General features: G+C 32.9%; 1 protein-coding gene across 3 annotated transcripts in view; it reads left to right on the top strand.

The window, feature by feature from the left end:
- Positions 1–16,413, top strand: part of LOC148630191 (uncharacterized) — a 30,915-nt gene that overhangs the window by 1,746 nt on the left and 12,756 nt on the right. For 2 of the 3 annotated variants that reach the window (XR_015918803.1, XM_088562691.1), the window contains exons 1-7: positions 5,588–5,852; positions 7,364–7,509; positions 9,062–9,189; positions 10,795–10,908; positions 12,359–12,475; positions 14,932–14,982; positions 15,511–15,603. Coding sequence is in view for 2 of the 3 variants with exons in the window: in XM_088562691.1 (XP_088418817.1) it covers positions 5,653–5,852; positions 7,364–7,509; positions 9,062–9,189; positions 10,795–10,908; positions 12,359–12,475; positions 14,932–14,982; positions 15,511–15,603 (849 nt within the window). In the remaining variant the exon portion in view is untranslated. Of the gene's footprint in view, positions 1–3,536; positions 3,713–5,587; positions 5,853–7,363; positions 7,510–9,061; positions 9,190–10,794; positions 10,909–12,358; positions 12,476–14,931; positions 14,983–15,510; positions 15,604–16,413 lie in introns of those variants that run through there. The other variant, XM_088562705.1, reaches the window with a different exon arrangement.

Genomic DNA, 16,413 nt, shown 5'->3' with positions numbered 1-16,413 from the left:
AAATACAGTACTTAAAGTGTGGTGGTAGGAGGAGACGAGTAGTTCATGTTAGGCTTTGTAGTATATATATTTCTCTGCGATGTGTAGTGTGGGCACACCGAGTTTCATTATTTATTTGTATGTAAAACTTCTATTGTTGTAAATCTAAGAAGCTATATGTACCAAAGTATTTTTCATCCCACCTATCAATATACAAGTTCAAGGGTATGTTTTCAAATTGTCATACAACTTTGTTATCTAAAATTTCCATGTTTATCGAAAAACTGTCAGCTATATTGTAATTTAATGCATATATTTTATGTAATTTTTGTATATCTGTCTACCTTGCCATTTTCATTAATTGTATTTGTATTTGCCTCATGTTACACATAACTTGTGTCTGAGTGAAATAAAGAATAAAGAATCTTGAATCTTGAGAAGAAAGGAAATTCGTCCTCAATGTCCCCACTATCGCAAGATTTATGTAAACGTTCGTTTCTTTCAACATTACGGTATCGGCCCTCTTCTATTGCTAATTTGTGTGGACTAACATGGAATTTACATATGGTTGATCTTTCCCTTTGGGATTTACAAATGTCAATTTTGAATGAATATAGACTTTATTAAATCATAGACTGAAGTCTTCAAAATCGTTTATCGTAAAATATTCTCGGCCACTGATTTTAGCCTACTTTCAACATCCGAATGGCACGAATGTGATATGCTCTAAAATCTGATTAGTTCCTGTAGAATTTAGGTTCCCTTGATATGATTACTCTTTCGTAACCTGAATGTTTTTAATCAAAACAATTCATTACCAGGAACCCGATTAAACAACTGGCAATAGCTGTATATGAAATTTAAATTGAATATTTCGGATAACCGATATCCTTCTTCAGCATAAAACTAATACTTCATTAGTTTTATGCTATAAAGTCAGTCTCATAAGAGTGAAGGAAAAGGTCCGCAAGTAGAGGAGCACGATTTGTTCTCATTGGAATGCCGACCGTTTGTTGAAAAACTCGCCCACCACACTGGACAAAAATAGATTAAAAATTCCAGCATTTTGTAAACATCTTCTGTATATTTGGGAGATGATTTGGAATTATTTCTTACAAAGTATGGGAAATCTCTACTAAGAAAGATATATTTGTATCTAGGTGTACTGTATTTTTTGGAAAAACAACGATTTATAATGTTTTTAAGTCGGGATTTTAACTGAATATGGGGAATAGAAGTTTACAGTGTTGAAAAATCATAGGTTTTTATGCTATTATATTCTGATAATAGTCTTGAACTGATTGTCTCCAAAAGATCTTTCGAATTTTTCATGATCCACATTGAATTAATACCACTACGGGAGTAACAAGTGTTGTGGTAGGACTGCAGACCCTCTTTGACAGCTGTGAGTATATATGTTAAAAGTTTTGAAAGAGGTTTGGTGGTACATTTTGCAGATCCGGCTATGTAACGTTGTTTGTATAGATTCTTGTGGAGTTTAGGAATCCAGTACGATGATAGATAAATCTCCCTTAATGACGTGACCGGAAGGACCATATTTTGCAAGAACAGTCAGGTGGTTTCGCATTGAAGTCTTCTTTCTTGGAGTTCTGCAATAGCCTGTTATAATTGAAAATTTTGGATGCAATGGGTGAATTAGGGGCCACTTCAAATCTGGGCAAATTGTGATCCTGTATCAAATGTGTTATGTGTCTGTACTTGCCCAAACTCTTCAGGGTTCAACTTCTGAGGCCGCATCAAGCTCCACCCTATGAAGCATACTATGTTTTTGTTGAACAATGAGAATCATGTCATTCCTCTTAAATTGATTTTGTATTATTACATGGAATTTACTTTAATTTGAAAAATGTTAAAACATAAACTTAATGACAATTACTTGGGTGTTTTGTATCGGCCCCTAATTCCATAATAGAATCAGTCAAATCCTCCAAATAGTCGTTAATTATTGGGATATTCGTTTAGTGAACGTTTCACCTTGTTGTCTGGTTAACCTGTATACTCGTTTATAGGAAGAATGCTGGTTCTGCGCTAGACGTCGACCCTTCTCATGACACTCAAGTTGCGTTGTTTTATTTCATAACGAAGTTTGGTGGTACATTTTACATTATTGGATTCGCTCTGTCTCTCTGTCCGCCCTTCTGTCCGTCTGTCCAAACTATTTTTCTAAGCAGCTCGCAGCATTGTTATGAAACTTCGTGGTATGTAATATAACAACATGGATATGTGCATATTGTCATGAATTCATGTTTGAACAAAAATTGTAGAAATGATGGCTGTTGATAGGCGTTTTTCAGCAAACTTGGTCTCGTGCGTTGTCCGCAACTCCTTAACGACTTGTAGGATTATTATGAAACTTCATACGATGTATCAAGATATGCATTCTATAACTAGTTTATGTTTTGTTGAAAAAATGTAGAAATGACAGCTGTTAGAACTGAGGCATTTTCAGCAACATTTGGTCTGATGCGTTCTCCGCAACTCCTCAACGACTTGCAGGATTGTTATGAAACTTAATGCGGTGTTAAATTTCTATATTGGGATATGCGTATTGTCAGGAATTTATGTTTGAAAAATTTGTAGAAATGATGACCGTTGGAACTTATGCATTTTTCAGCAAACTCTCCACAACTCCTCCTCAATGACATGTAGGATTGTTATGTAATTCAATGGAGTGTTTGATTATTATATGGAGATGTGCATATTGTCAGGAATAAAACATTTTATATTATTGTGTTGTCAACCAAAAATAGTAGTGGTTGCTGTTTGGAGTTTGGTGTTTTAGAAATGGTAGCAATCTGTCTGTCAAATGTGCATAGTCTGTCCACCATAAATTTGTGTCCGATATGAATAGTGCCCAAATGTACAGGGTTTAACCGGCTGCGGATTTATTAGTCCCGTTATGGGTATTTATTAGTCCCGTTATGGGTAATGTGTATTTTATTCAGATATGCTTTCAATAGGAAATTACCTATGGGATTTGTGACCCACACTATAGTTTTTAACTTGCGTTACATATTGGGAACAGAAAGGTTTTTTGTGAACTTTTTGAATTCCAAATGCATGAAACGAACATTATAAATTAATTTCAAATTTCCAAACATATTTAGATATTTTCCAGTGGTGCTGCGACAACAATGTGGTAGCTAACTCATGTTTTTTCTTCTATTTTCCCCTTTTTTCAAGTAGAGGTAACATTAGTATAGTACACATATCATCGCAGGATGAACATTTGAAAATTAATAAAATAATGTTTTGCTATTTCATATTTCTGACCAAGGACTAGAAATATTCTGGGCAAGCATCAATATAGCATGTGCGGTATTTTCCAACTTTCCGGTTTTTACCATGATATTGCCTTTTGTTTTATGGGCATTCCGTATGACTATTGTCTAGATTGTATCTGTTGGGTAACTTTGGTATTACCCTTCATTGTTCATAAGTAACTGATGACTTAACCTTACTTCAAAAATGAAAGGTTTTACCATCGTCTATTGTCATTATCAACGGAATAAGCTAGTAATACCAATTCATTTCAGGAAACGTTCATCTGGGTACAGCCAAAACAATACACGGAACACAAGTCTATGTGATGTATGCTCTTTCATCAAAATATTTGCTGTAATTCTGGCGATAAGTTTGTTGGCGTTACTTGGTGTCTTAACTATTATCATGTACCAACAGATCGGGGAACTACAAATGGCTTTGGCTTCTGGTAAGTATGAAAATCAACGTCACTTTTTGTGTTATACGTATAGCTTACGTTCTCTGTTTTTAAAAATTGTCAGAAATGTATATTGACAAAAGAAAATTCTTGGAATATATGAATTGGGTGAGTATTTATTTCTGGGTCCCACGCCTGTGCAAATGGAATCGTGATTCCGATTCTTTTTTAATCGTTAATAATTTCTAGGAAATATCGCATACAAAAATTAAGTTTTGTTTCCGCAGCTTAATTAGAAAGTAAACAAAAAGCTTGTACTCTGTTTTAAACTATCAGGAATTTGGCATCATTACAGACCAAACGTGAGTATGATATGTTTGACCTATTACGAGTTATGCTAATAGGGTAAACACAAAATTACTGAACACCAATCCGCTCCATAACCGAAAGGTGGGTTAAACATACTGGTAGTGATTAAATAGCATTTGCAGGCTATAGTGTCATAATCGGTAAATCAGTGGTCATGTCAATACAAAGAATAATTTACAAAAAAGCAATCATTACTCATTGTTTTTTTTTTTTTAGACCTTTTGAGAGTTATTTCCTTAAACGCCTAGCTGATTCAGTAGTCTGTTACAACAGAAATTTATGGCGTTCAAGGAAATCAGAGTATTTAGTACTTGCTCTAGCATAGCGAAAAATCAATTGTGAATTATAAACACCATATGCAGGAGATGAAGGTATGTTGCTGCATAAGTAAGGAAAATGTATAATTTTAAAACTATAGTCGTCTTTTATCATAAATCTTAGTACTGAGATGAGCACTTTTGTCGAATTCGTGATATAGGTTAAAAAAGATTCTGAACAAGCTGTTTCTGTAGTCACTTTTATTTCGAGCTCTGGTGGATATGTTGAGGGTAACCATTTACCAAAAGAAGGCTTGTTAATGGACAATACATCATCAATATATCTGTATGTGAAATTTAAAAAAAAAATAGCACCTTTTATATTTTCATTCTTTACGAGTTCTGAATGATTCAGTCTCGTATGAATACAAACAAGTCGAATTGGAGGGAAGCACAATTAGCACCCATTGGAATGCCAACTTGTTGCTGAAAAATAGTTCCTCCAAATGTTAAAAATATTTTATCGATGAGAAAATCAAGCATGCTACAGACTTGTTTTTCAGTGTAGCACACTAACCTTTCTGAGTTGTTTAAGAAAATGTGTGGATTTGTAATCTAGAACATACTTTCTCGAAATAAGCAAGAGATTACGAATAAGTCCTTTTAGACGAGATTTCAATTTGTCATATGGCAATATATTGTAAAGTGTTGAGAAGTCAAAAGTTTGAAGAGAACTAATTTCAGAAAATCTGCGGATCTTAAGAAATCTTTAGAATTTTTAAGTATCCACATATGATTAATACCACTACGAAAGTAGGTGGTATTGCAACTAGCTTGCTGTCCATCTTTCATTGCGGACATTATCTTTGTAAGCAGGCATAACTACATTCATCATTTTCAGTCATTTGTAAAAAAAAAAAACGTATTACCTACAAACTTACTATTTACTCTATATCTATCAGTATTTTGCAAAGGTGAAAAAGGGCGGTCAACTCAAATTATATTGATTGAGTAATACGAAGTCCCTGATCTAGAATTTATGTATATATTATATTTTACCGGCTCTTGAACATTATAATTATAGACAAAAAATACTTTCATGTTCCATATTAATGTATACATTTTTTTTCATTATAATTGGTCTTTTTATATTAATTATAAGTACTAAAACACATAGGGAAATTTCTGTGTTTTTAACCAAGTGATCAAGTCGGACTAGCTTATTAGGTTTATTAGAACAAATGTGGTATAATTTAAACCAATCAGCTTCTACCTTAAACTTTGCTCCCGTTCTAATGTTTTAATGAACTTCCGGGTACCTGTCGACCACCGTCCGAGGTGGAACAGGAAGGCTTTGCCTACGATATGCTAGATCCACAAAACAAAAACAATACAGATTTTCAGCCTTCAAAGAAAATGAAAAAGCGTCGTGAACTTGATGCACTAGTTTGTAACGGAAAGATAAGACGAAAATCAAAAAGTGGTCATGAACTTCTGCGGACAGAAAGCGACTCGTCAGAAATAGACGAATTTAGCATTGCTGCACAGAAAACATTATTCAGAAAGTTAGTTTAGGGTTGAAAATATCGATTTTGGTAAAAATTTATCGCGTGCATAAACTTTGATCGACTGTAGCCTGTGTTTATTTCAGTCAAATCAAATCGTATGTATGTTGACCAACTGTACTTAAGGAAACATATATTATGTCCCCTGGATCACAGTTTAAGATTAAAAAATCTTCATTTTGTATTAGTAGGATAGAATTAGAAAATATTGAAATTAAGTTGCATGTACAGCTGTGTCTCAGAGAGCATGCACGGATGATTTTCTTCTGCTATTTGACAGATTTCAATTCAGATTTTTATGTAATGATTCTTTATTTTATAATTTATTTACTTCCAACCTTTTAATTCTCATGACATCATTTCTGAGCAAGTAATTCACAATAAAAATTTCAGTAATGAAATCTATGGAACGCCTAAACTGTCTGATGAGATACACATTTGTTTACTTATTGTCAATTTTATATTACTTGCTGTGGTTTTATAATTACATGTTTTCATTTTCTATTTACGTTATGTAGGAATATCTTTACATTATGTCGTTTTGTCTTTACGTTCTGTCGTTTTATGATTACGTTATGTCAACATATATTTACGTTCTGTGGATTTATCTTAAAGTGCAGTGGTTTTGTTATAACGTGAGGTCGTTTCATCTTTACATTATGTCGATCTCTAAATACTTTGTGTGCATTTTCTTTTCATTACGTGCAGTGATTTCTTCTTTACGTGATGTAACGACCTCATGAAAATTACTGTACATAAAGATAAATCCACATAATGTAATCATAAAACGACAACGTAAAGACAAAATTGCAGAACGTAAAGATGAAACAACATAATGTTCCTACATAACATAAATACAAAATGACCACATGTAATTATAAAACCACAGCAAGTAATATAAAATTGACAACACGTAAACAAATGTGTATCTCATCAGACAGTTTAGGCATTCCATAGAAATCTTTTTTTCCATAAAATTCTTATTGTAGACAGATACTTACATGTAATATTTCTAAACGTATAATGTCCAGCAATATTTTATATTCATACATTACATTTAGCAATGAGGAGAACAGCTAACACATGTTTTGAAAAGATATTGTGACAAAAAATACACACAATTTGAAAACTTGCAAGAATACTCTATATTGCAATGTATGGGGAACTTTCTTTTTTTTGCATATTGGAAAAAAAAATGCTGTGGTCACCCCATTTTTTCCCTCTTAAAATATGGAGGCATGTTCAAAAAGTATTTGATGCAGAATTTTATTAGAAATATCCTACAGACCAGAATTTGTATGGTGTAAAAATCTTAATAACCTCTCTATATAATCTATATAAATATTGTCTGCATGTAAATTGAATTACATCAGAAATCAAGTCCTAATTACCAGTTGTAAATTCTAATGGAGCATTACATTTGAATTAAGGTAGGAGTATTTCAACCAGAAAAGATACATTGTAAATAACATGTTTTCTGTGCAGTATATGTGATATTTGCTTTGTTGTAGTCGAGGAAGGTCTTCATGTTCATCATGCAAAACAGCTTTAATTATTTTAATGGTTGGAATTTGTCTAGTCATTTCTTCTGGATTAATATGGTTACATTTTGATATGAAAAATACAATACAATTATTACGGGATAAAATTGCTCTAGGTGAGTATATAGCCCAAATGTTCAACAATTTACATTGAATATTTTGGATAACCGATATCCTTCTTCAGCATAAGTTCAAGATCAAAATATTGAATCTGAAGCTGAATCACACTGTGAGTGTTTGTCCCTTTAGCAAATGTACACATAAGCAAATGATAAGGAATCTGAATGAAAACATACATGTGTGTGTGTTTATCAAAAACTAGAAATTAAGTAAATGTGGAAAGAAAACAATTAAGAAAAGTCAAATTATAGTAGTACGCCCTATTGATAGATGGCATATAGTGCTGTACCAGCTTTTGACCAGGACCTAACAATGAATTATTTTTTCTTATTAATTTGTTAATTTACACCCAAAAGCTTTCCAGAGACACTCTTTTACTTTCTGACCAGTTGTTATTATGATCTATGATCGTAACAACAATGTTGTGGAGGTCCTCCTGGGTGGGTCCAGCAGATCTAAGAGGGAGGTCTCGTTTACATTTGTGTCTCTGAAAAACTCTCGGATGAAAAAATGCAGACAATTTCTCAAGATGGAATTAACGAGAAAAAGTAATTCATTGTTAGGTCATGGTCAAAAGCTGGTACAGCGCTATATGCTATACATCAATAGGCCGTACTACTATAATTTGACTTTTCTTAATTGTTTTCCACATTCACTTCATTTCTAGTTTTTGATAAAAACTCACCCATTCTCATTTTCATTCAGATTCCTTATTATTTGCTTATGTGTGCCTTTTGATAAAGGTACAATCACCCACAATGTGATTCAGCTTCAGAATCAATGTTTTGATCTTGAACTTTGTTAGTTTTATGCTGAACAAGGATATAGGTTTTCCAAAAAATTCAATGTAAATTTTACCATCATTTGGTGAGGTGAACATATTTAGGCGTTTATTTCATTTTTAATTTTCCACATTGTTTCTTAACGATCCATTACCCCGTAAGAGTGATTGTTGACTTCTATTTAGACATTAATATATCAGATCAAATTGATACAGGGAAGATAATATAAGCATAGAAAAGTCTGATAAATTCCCAAATGATGTTAGAACTGTCAAACTTGCAAGGCAAATTTTTTGGTTGTTCCCTCTGTGAGACTCGAACTTGTACCACTGTGACATCTATGGCAACACTGCCTGCACAAAGTCCAGAGCCCTAGACCACTTGGGCAGCTAGGCTCTTAAAATATAGCTTTCGCTGACAGGGACATTCCTTATCGTAGGATTATTCTAGGGTTGTAACTGGACAAATTGATACAGGGAAGATAATGTAAGAAGTGTTTTGTAACTGATATACTGAGAAAATATTCATGCAGATAAGGGTTTATCTTAAATAACAAAAATACATTGTACATGTTTAGTAAATATCTATTTGGAATGAATCATTTTTCATGATTGGCATACAGTTTGAAAATTTGAACTAGCAGGACTTGTTCAGGTCTTGAATGGTTTTAACAATGTTACATGTTTACATATTTATTTATGTAGTTGCATTGTGTGATCTGTTTACATATATTGTTGGTTAAATGTAGATTCTACTTTTATTTCAGTTGAAAGAAAGAACACAGAAAGTACTTCAGACATAGGAAAACTTCAACCACAACTAGATAGTCTAAATAAAACATTACAGAAAATAAGATATGGAGAAATGGAAAAATTGAAATTAATAGACAGTCAGGTGTGTTATAATTTTCAATAATCAAATTACGTTGTTTAATTCAATTGATGAATTATGGTTTTGCTGAAGTGCGATCAGCAGCTCTTCAAACTCCAGTGTTCTCCTCAGGATTTAGCACGTGTGACACGATATTAATAGGTCCTGTGTCAAAAAGTGTCACATCATATTGTGTATTACTTAAAAACTGATCTGTATATTCAAAATGTACTTTGCTGTTTATGTTTATATAAATTATTCATAGCGAATTCATAGTGAGATATTTTACCATTGAACTTGAAGTAATCATAACTTTAATACTGTTTTTTTTTCTTTTTTTATATTTAATATAAAATTTATAAAGATATTCTATCAAATGATGAGTAATTCTTCATGAACATTTCCTCTGATACATACACTCCCAGGGTTCTTAATTGATGTTGACCTGCTAATTTTTGCTTACATCAGACCCATTGGAGATAACAATCTTTCATTTGTTTAGGGGCCTCTTTTAAATGTGATATTCATTTGATTAAGGGCATTCTCTATTAAAGAATTGTTTCTAGTCTTTGTAACTTTCAATATATTTATAGATTTAGAATTATCTAATCATGTATATGTATTAGACCACTCTGGTCTTAAAATTCATGTTGCCAAAAAATGTCAATTGGCAATTTTTTAGGAAGACAGTAGTTTGGAGCTAACATAGTTGCCAGGAAAAAAAAGATAAATATTATTCTTGTAAAGTTGACACACTATTGTTTTGTTTTGTTTTTTGTTTGTTTTTTAATAATTATTATTAACATGAATTCAGGTTATTTATGACAGAAACCCCAATTACAGTCTTTGAATTATGACTTAAGTCCATATTCAGTCTTCACACCTGTGGTACTATTTTTAGACTTGGGGAATTGTATTTTCTATTTCTTAATTGATTTTCCGGCCAAAAACCATGTTTTCTGGAGAGTGGAAGGATGATACGCAACAACATGGATATGTAAACAAAAGGTAGCCATTTCCTTTTTCTTTTCAAATTTTTAAGGAAGTATCTGGTGGAATAAATATTATTTTGGAATTTTATATTGCATTTATAAATAGACACATGCTTTTGGTCAGGGTTGAGTTACCTTTGGTTATAGTCAGTTTTGATTGGCTCAGTACATAAATATTTGTATCTGATTGATATCTCCCATAAATTAATTTGTGGCCAGTTGGGATGACTGATTAAGAATCTTGTCAGCAATGACATAATATGCAGTCATCTGGTGATCAACAGACCATAGCATGTTTACTGCTATCGATTGAGCTAATTACCTTGTAGGATGCTGTAAATGACCTTCATGCACACACGTTTCCTGTCATATTGATTTTTAACCCTCACATTATACTTTAGAGCACAGCACTGGTAGCAAGATGGCACAGTGTTGAGGTCGATAGCGCAGCGCTCAAACTTGAAAGCTCTTTAAAGTGCAGCACTGTAAGGGCTTGGGGTGAACACTGTCCCTATTCTGTATTTTATAATATATCAAAAATAATTGTCACTTTTCCAGTTACTCATGAAAATGTTTGTACCAGTAAGTAGATATATCCAATGAATGGATTTTATCAAAATTTTTTTTGTCATTTCAGATAAAACTGTTAAATAAATCGTCAGAATCATTACAGTCTGTTGTTAATGTAAAATCAAATGATGATTTGAATAAAAAGTTAGACCAGCTTACACAGATTCCCATTATATCAAAGGTGAGTAGACCAGCTTACACAGATTCCCATTATATCAAAGGTGAGTAGACCAGCTTAAACAGATTCCCATTATATCAAAGGTGAGTAGACCAGCTTACACAGATCCCCATTATATCAAAGGTGAGTAGACCAGCTTACACAGATCCCCATTATATCAAAGGTGAGTAGACCAGCTTACACAGATCCCCATAATATCAGAAGTGAGTAGACCAGCTTACACAGATTCTCCTGATATCAACAGTGAGTAGACAAGCTTAAACAGATTCCCATTATATCAAAGGTGAGTAGACTAGCTTACACAGATTCTCCTTATATTAAAAGTGAACAATCAGCTTACAAAGATTCCCATTATATCACAGGTATGTAGACCAACTTACACAGATTCCCATTTTGTGAAAAAGTAAGTAGGCCAGCTAACACAGACTCCCATTATATCAAAAGTGAGTAGACCAGCTTACACAGATTCCCATAACATCAATGGTGTGTAGACTAACTTACACAGATTTCCATTTTACACCGATTCATATTATATTTAAAGTGATCTACATTGTATTTGCCATTCATAGACATAGGCAATTACTAAAGTATAAGTGGTATCACATGTACCAATAAACCTTGTGACAAACTGTTGTAAATATGTACATGCTTTACAAGCAAAACAAAAATATGTACACAAAGCAGTATCAATAACATAAAACTGTTCACATTCCTTTGACCCTTTGAATTCCTAATACGACTTGTCTTTTTTGGGAGGAATGAGAATCCTGATTGCATGAATCTCAATGAATTTATAACAAGATACCATATTACAAAAGGAAGATTTGTTATTTATTTGAGTTTTGTGGCTTTAACCCAGAACAACTAATGTTAAAACTGTATGAATTGCCTATTTCTTGAACATTTATCAATGGAGTTGAATTTACAGTGAGTAAAACAGTTTTAACTTGGGATCAAGTTTGTCTTCTCTTAGGTAGTTAACTAGACAATTGTTCTGATGTAGATTCAGATACTTATGAAATAATAGAAAGTTTATATTTTCTTGTCAAATGTCTAGTTGAGTACATTATTATTATTTTTGTCAGTACAGTAGTAAGTTAATCAGGTGATAGTCATTTGATCATAAGATGACCAATTTTATCCTATGAAGTAAGTATTATACTCACTAAGTCTTGAAGTATTATACTCACTAAGTCTTGAAGTATTATACTCACTAAGTTTTCAAGTATTGTGATTCTTTATTACTCTACATCATACTATGTATTGGGATTTTTTATTTTGGACTTTTTTCGCATTGGAACACATTTAAGTTCAAATGGTCGAAAGTTTGACTGTTTTATTTCAACCTTGAATCTTGTGTTTATCTTTGCCCATATTTGTTCAGTGATTGACTTCTGTGGTCATATCAAGCTGCACCTTGCTGAGCATTTTATTTTTGTACTTTGTTTTTCAGAGTGTTGCTGAAATAGGTGCAGATGTAGCCAGTTTGAAATCACAGATAGAGGCTTTAAATAAATTCAAACAAGATACAGATAGTCAGATGAAAGCATTGTCACAGAAATTACTGCAGGTTGGTGCTTGAAAGAGCAGTGTGGTATAAAAGTTTGCAGGTGTTTTATAAATCTTCTGAAAACCAGCATGTAGCAATATGAAAACTGCAGTGTCCCAGGTAACCTCAAATTGGAGGGGTGCAGCATCCCTTCTTCCTTTTGCATTCCCTTTGCCTTTTATAAGAATGTGAATATGGTGTCTTTTAATGTGCCTGTAAAAGGTGCCTCAGGCATATATATTTACCATTGTCCTTTAAGATTTCAGATCAAACAGTTTTCTTGACCTTTTTCTAAGCGCTTTTAGATGCTGAACTGATTTTTGATATGCAAGTTATCTAAATGAGTTTCTGATCAAGTTTGCTTTATTGCAGTTTGCTGAATTTTGCTTGAATCAAGGCCTTCAGACTGTTCTAAAACAGTTATACCTTTGAGATTTTTTCCCCATATGCTTTAAAGGAGAAGTGACACAAAAAATTATTTTTCCAATTTTTGGTTTATTTGATTTACTACACTTAATATATATCATAAAAAATGTCCCTTGTAGTCACTTAAGTCATTTTATTGAAAATAAATTGATTCAAAGTCGACGATGACCCAAGCCATACAAATTTTAATTAGCCTTGTGGTCACGTGACCGTGTTACGTCATTGTTTCTCAATTCATGGATCAAGTGGTTGAAATGCATGGGGCTTCTGCATTTTTTACATGATTTTTACAACTGAGAGTGAAAATATTGATAGTTTTGGTTTGCCAGGAAATATATACTTACAGTTGTATCAGTTTAAACCACTTTTAGAAGAAAATGAGAAACAATGTCAGAAATATTAAAATATTACATGTATGAAGACTAGACAATTCACAGTAAGACGACACCACTGCTGTTTGAAGATTACATATTTCTATATAATATTTCATTATGTTACATCATGTAAAATTGAACATTTTACATAAAGTAAATTAAGTTCGTATTCTAATATTTATATTGTTCAGATCTCGATCTTCAATGAAAATATTGACTTTACGCCTTTTTTACGGAAAGTTACTCTTGACAAGTGTACCAGTACTAAGGAGTGTATGTAATATAAATCCCTGCAGAGGATAATATGAACATGTAACTTTTTATTGGTTTTGAGAATCCATACAGGTTTCGTGCTGAATCTTCTTCGTTTTCTAAATCTATTTTGCTAAAATTAAATATTTTAACTGACGTATAAAAAAATATTGTCTGTACAAGAAAAGCTCCCTTAAACTCACCTAGGGTCACTTATTGTACACTGTGCATTGTGTCAAATTCTCCATATAAATTGTTTTATTTCAAAATCTGTAAGATAAAAGAAATTCAGTTAAATTTCAATTATTATCGAAGTCAGACACCTGCGTTGACACCTGTGTCATGTGTCTCAGAACCATGTAAAGATGAAAGCGGGCTCACGCTATCTCTTGGTCATAATTAAGTCTACTGGGCTTTTTTATTAATATAACCCAGCAGCAAAGAAAGAATGACACACAGAGTGTCACTATTTTAGTTGTACCGTACAGTTCAAGTCCTAGAAATAGTGAGCAAAGTAGTTTTGTATTCACCACTCATGTCTGTATAACGAAAATGTAAAGCACGTCTCCTTCAAGATATTCAACTGATTTTGGCGAGTCTACCTTGATTAGGTACTGATGGGATTCAAATGCATTCCACTCCGAACTTTTCAGCTGATTTTTCACTGAATAACTGCAATAGGACTTCATACCATCTCATAACAGTTACAATTCTCAGTATTTTTGTCCTAGCTGCTTCCAGATATCGAATTGAGATTTGATATGGTTCAGGGACTCATTAGGCCTTTGGAAATTGTAAATTGTCTTATTTTCATGGCTTTTCTACATTTAACCTAACTGCTGGTCTGTTTTTTAGTTATACAATGAACTTACATTGACATAGTTGCAAGAACCAAGAAATAGACATACTACAATGGCATTTAATAGTAGTTTTACGTGAAATGTTTAAAGTCGGCCGTTACAATTTTTGTTTAGCACTTTAAAGTTCTCTCTTTTCTAAGATAATGCCCTTCAATTTTATCTTCTTACTGGATCACTGAAGTTTTTTTACTTCTTTGGTTTTGAACGTACTTTTGAGCTCATTCAACACACAAAAAGGCACAGTGACCTTTTATATCAAAGATATGTCAAATTAAACTTGAATGAATTTATTGTGAATAAGGTTTCAGTTTTCATGCTTAAGGAGGTAAAAGATTTTTTTTACTTTTAATATTATATTCTTTTACCTTTGCCATTGCATACCCAAAAACAATAATAGAAAATAAGGTAGGTAGAGAAATATGAAACGCACATTATTTTGGGGACCTGTAGTGTTTTAAATTTAAGAGAAGTAAGACAATCCAACAAGAACATTTTTCAATATTGATGACTAGTTTCATTGTATGAGATGTAGTTGATTATGGTAACATTTTAAATGATATTTCAGTCTGATGATAGAGAAAGTAAACCACATGATGAAAGTGATGATATAGCACAGGTAAGTTGTAATAATTGAGGACTTATGTTGTTCCATACCCTACAACTTTTCTTTGTAGTGCTCATTTTGCAAATTTTGACTTGGTACAATTTTCTGGTACATTTTGTAAGATATCAAGTAAAAGTGTAAGATCGGGAAATCTCAGACACCCGAGGGTACACAGACAAATATTTTTCACATGAAATTTATGTTAATCGAGCTTCACATGAAATTCATGTGAATTCACTAAACTAAAACTTTGTACATTGTATTTGTCACCTTTTCTATTAGATGGAGTTAACACTAGTTGTAATTTCCGGTTCTTGTGAGGGCAATTCCTTAGTATTTGAAGTTTTTGGCAGTTTTGTTGGGATGTTCATAGTAGTAAAATACTGGATAGTTCGCCTGTCTGCCTTTAGAGGATATAAGAATACTTGTTTTTACTACAAGTTTTGAAGCTACAAAATGTCAAGTCCTAGGTATTTTGCAGCCTTTTGGTATGGTTGCTAAATATGTATAGTGTCGAATAGTACTTCTATTCTATTTCAGAAACTAGAATTACTGCAGCAGGGTATAGGAGACATGAATATATCTGTATGGAACAAAATTGATAGTATGAATATATTATTGGCTGGACAACAGGTAATCATAATTACTGGTACATAGGATTCTGTATTATACTCCTCCCAAAACAAGAAAGTTTGGGGTGTATAGGAACCACATTGTTTGACATTCCATTTACCTTGTAGTGTAACTCCTCCAAAATTGGTCATTGGAACTTGAGAACTATTACTAAATGCTTTGATAGGATGATGTTTTACATTAAATAAACTTTGGAAACAACACCTCATAAACCATTTAATATATTTCTATGAAACTTAATATGAATATTTTTTTCATTTTCTGTGGATGAGATCAAAGGAAGATAATTATATGACAGTTCTAGTGGGAAGTATTACTCAGTGAGCTCTCTCTCAGTTCTAGTGGGAAGTATTACTCAGTGAGCCCTCTCTGTATCAGTTCTAAAGGAAAAAAATCACCCAGTGAGCTCACTGACAGTTCTAGTGGGAGGTATCACTCAGTGAGCCCTCTCTGTCTCAGTTCTAATAGAAAAAATCACCCAGTGAGCTCACTGACAGTTCTAGTGGGAAGTATCACTCAGTGAGCACACTCACAGTTCTAGTGGAAAGTATCACTGGGTGAACTCACTCACAGTTCTAGTGGGAAGTATCACTCATTTAGCACACTCACACTTCTAGTGGGAAGTATCACTCGGTGAGCACACTCACAGTTCGAGCTGGAAGTATCACCTGGCGAGCACACTCACAGTTCTAGTGGGAAGTATCACTCAGTGAGGGAATACATTTTAATTGTATTTTGTTTTGTTTTTTGTTTTTTGTTTTTTTGGTAAGTAATAACATTGAACAAGTAGGTGATGAAATAATGTATAAC

Source organism: Perna viridis, chromosome 1 (assembly GCF_037379345.1).
Source record: "Perna viridis isolate PV_CMFRI_1.1 ecotype Kerala chromosome 1, ASM3737934v1, whole genome shotgun sequence".
Classification (NCBI taxonomy): domain Eukaryota; kingdom Metazoa; phylum Mollusca; class Bivalvia; order Mytilida; family Mytilidae; genus Perna; species Perna viridis.
Note: the sequence above shows the minus strand (reverse complement) of the source record. Positions and strands in the feature narration are given on the sequence as shown.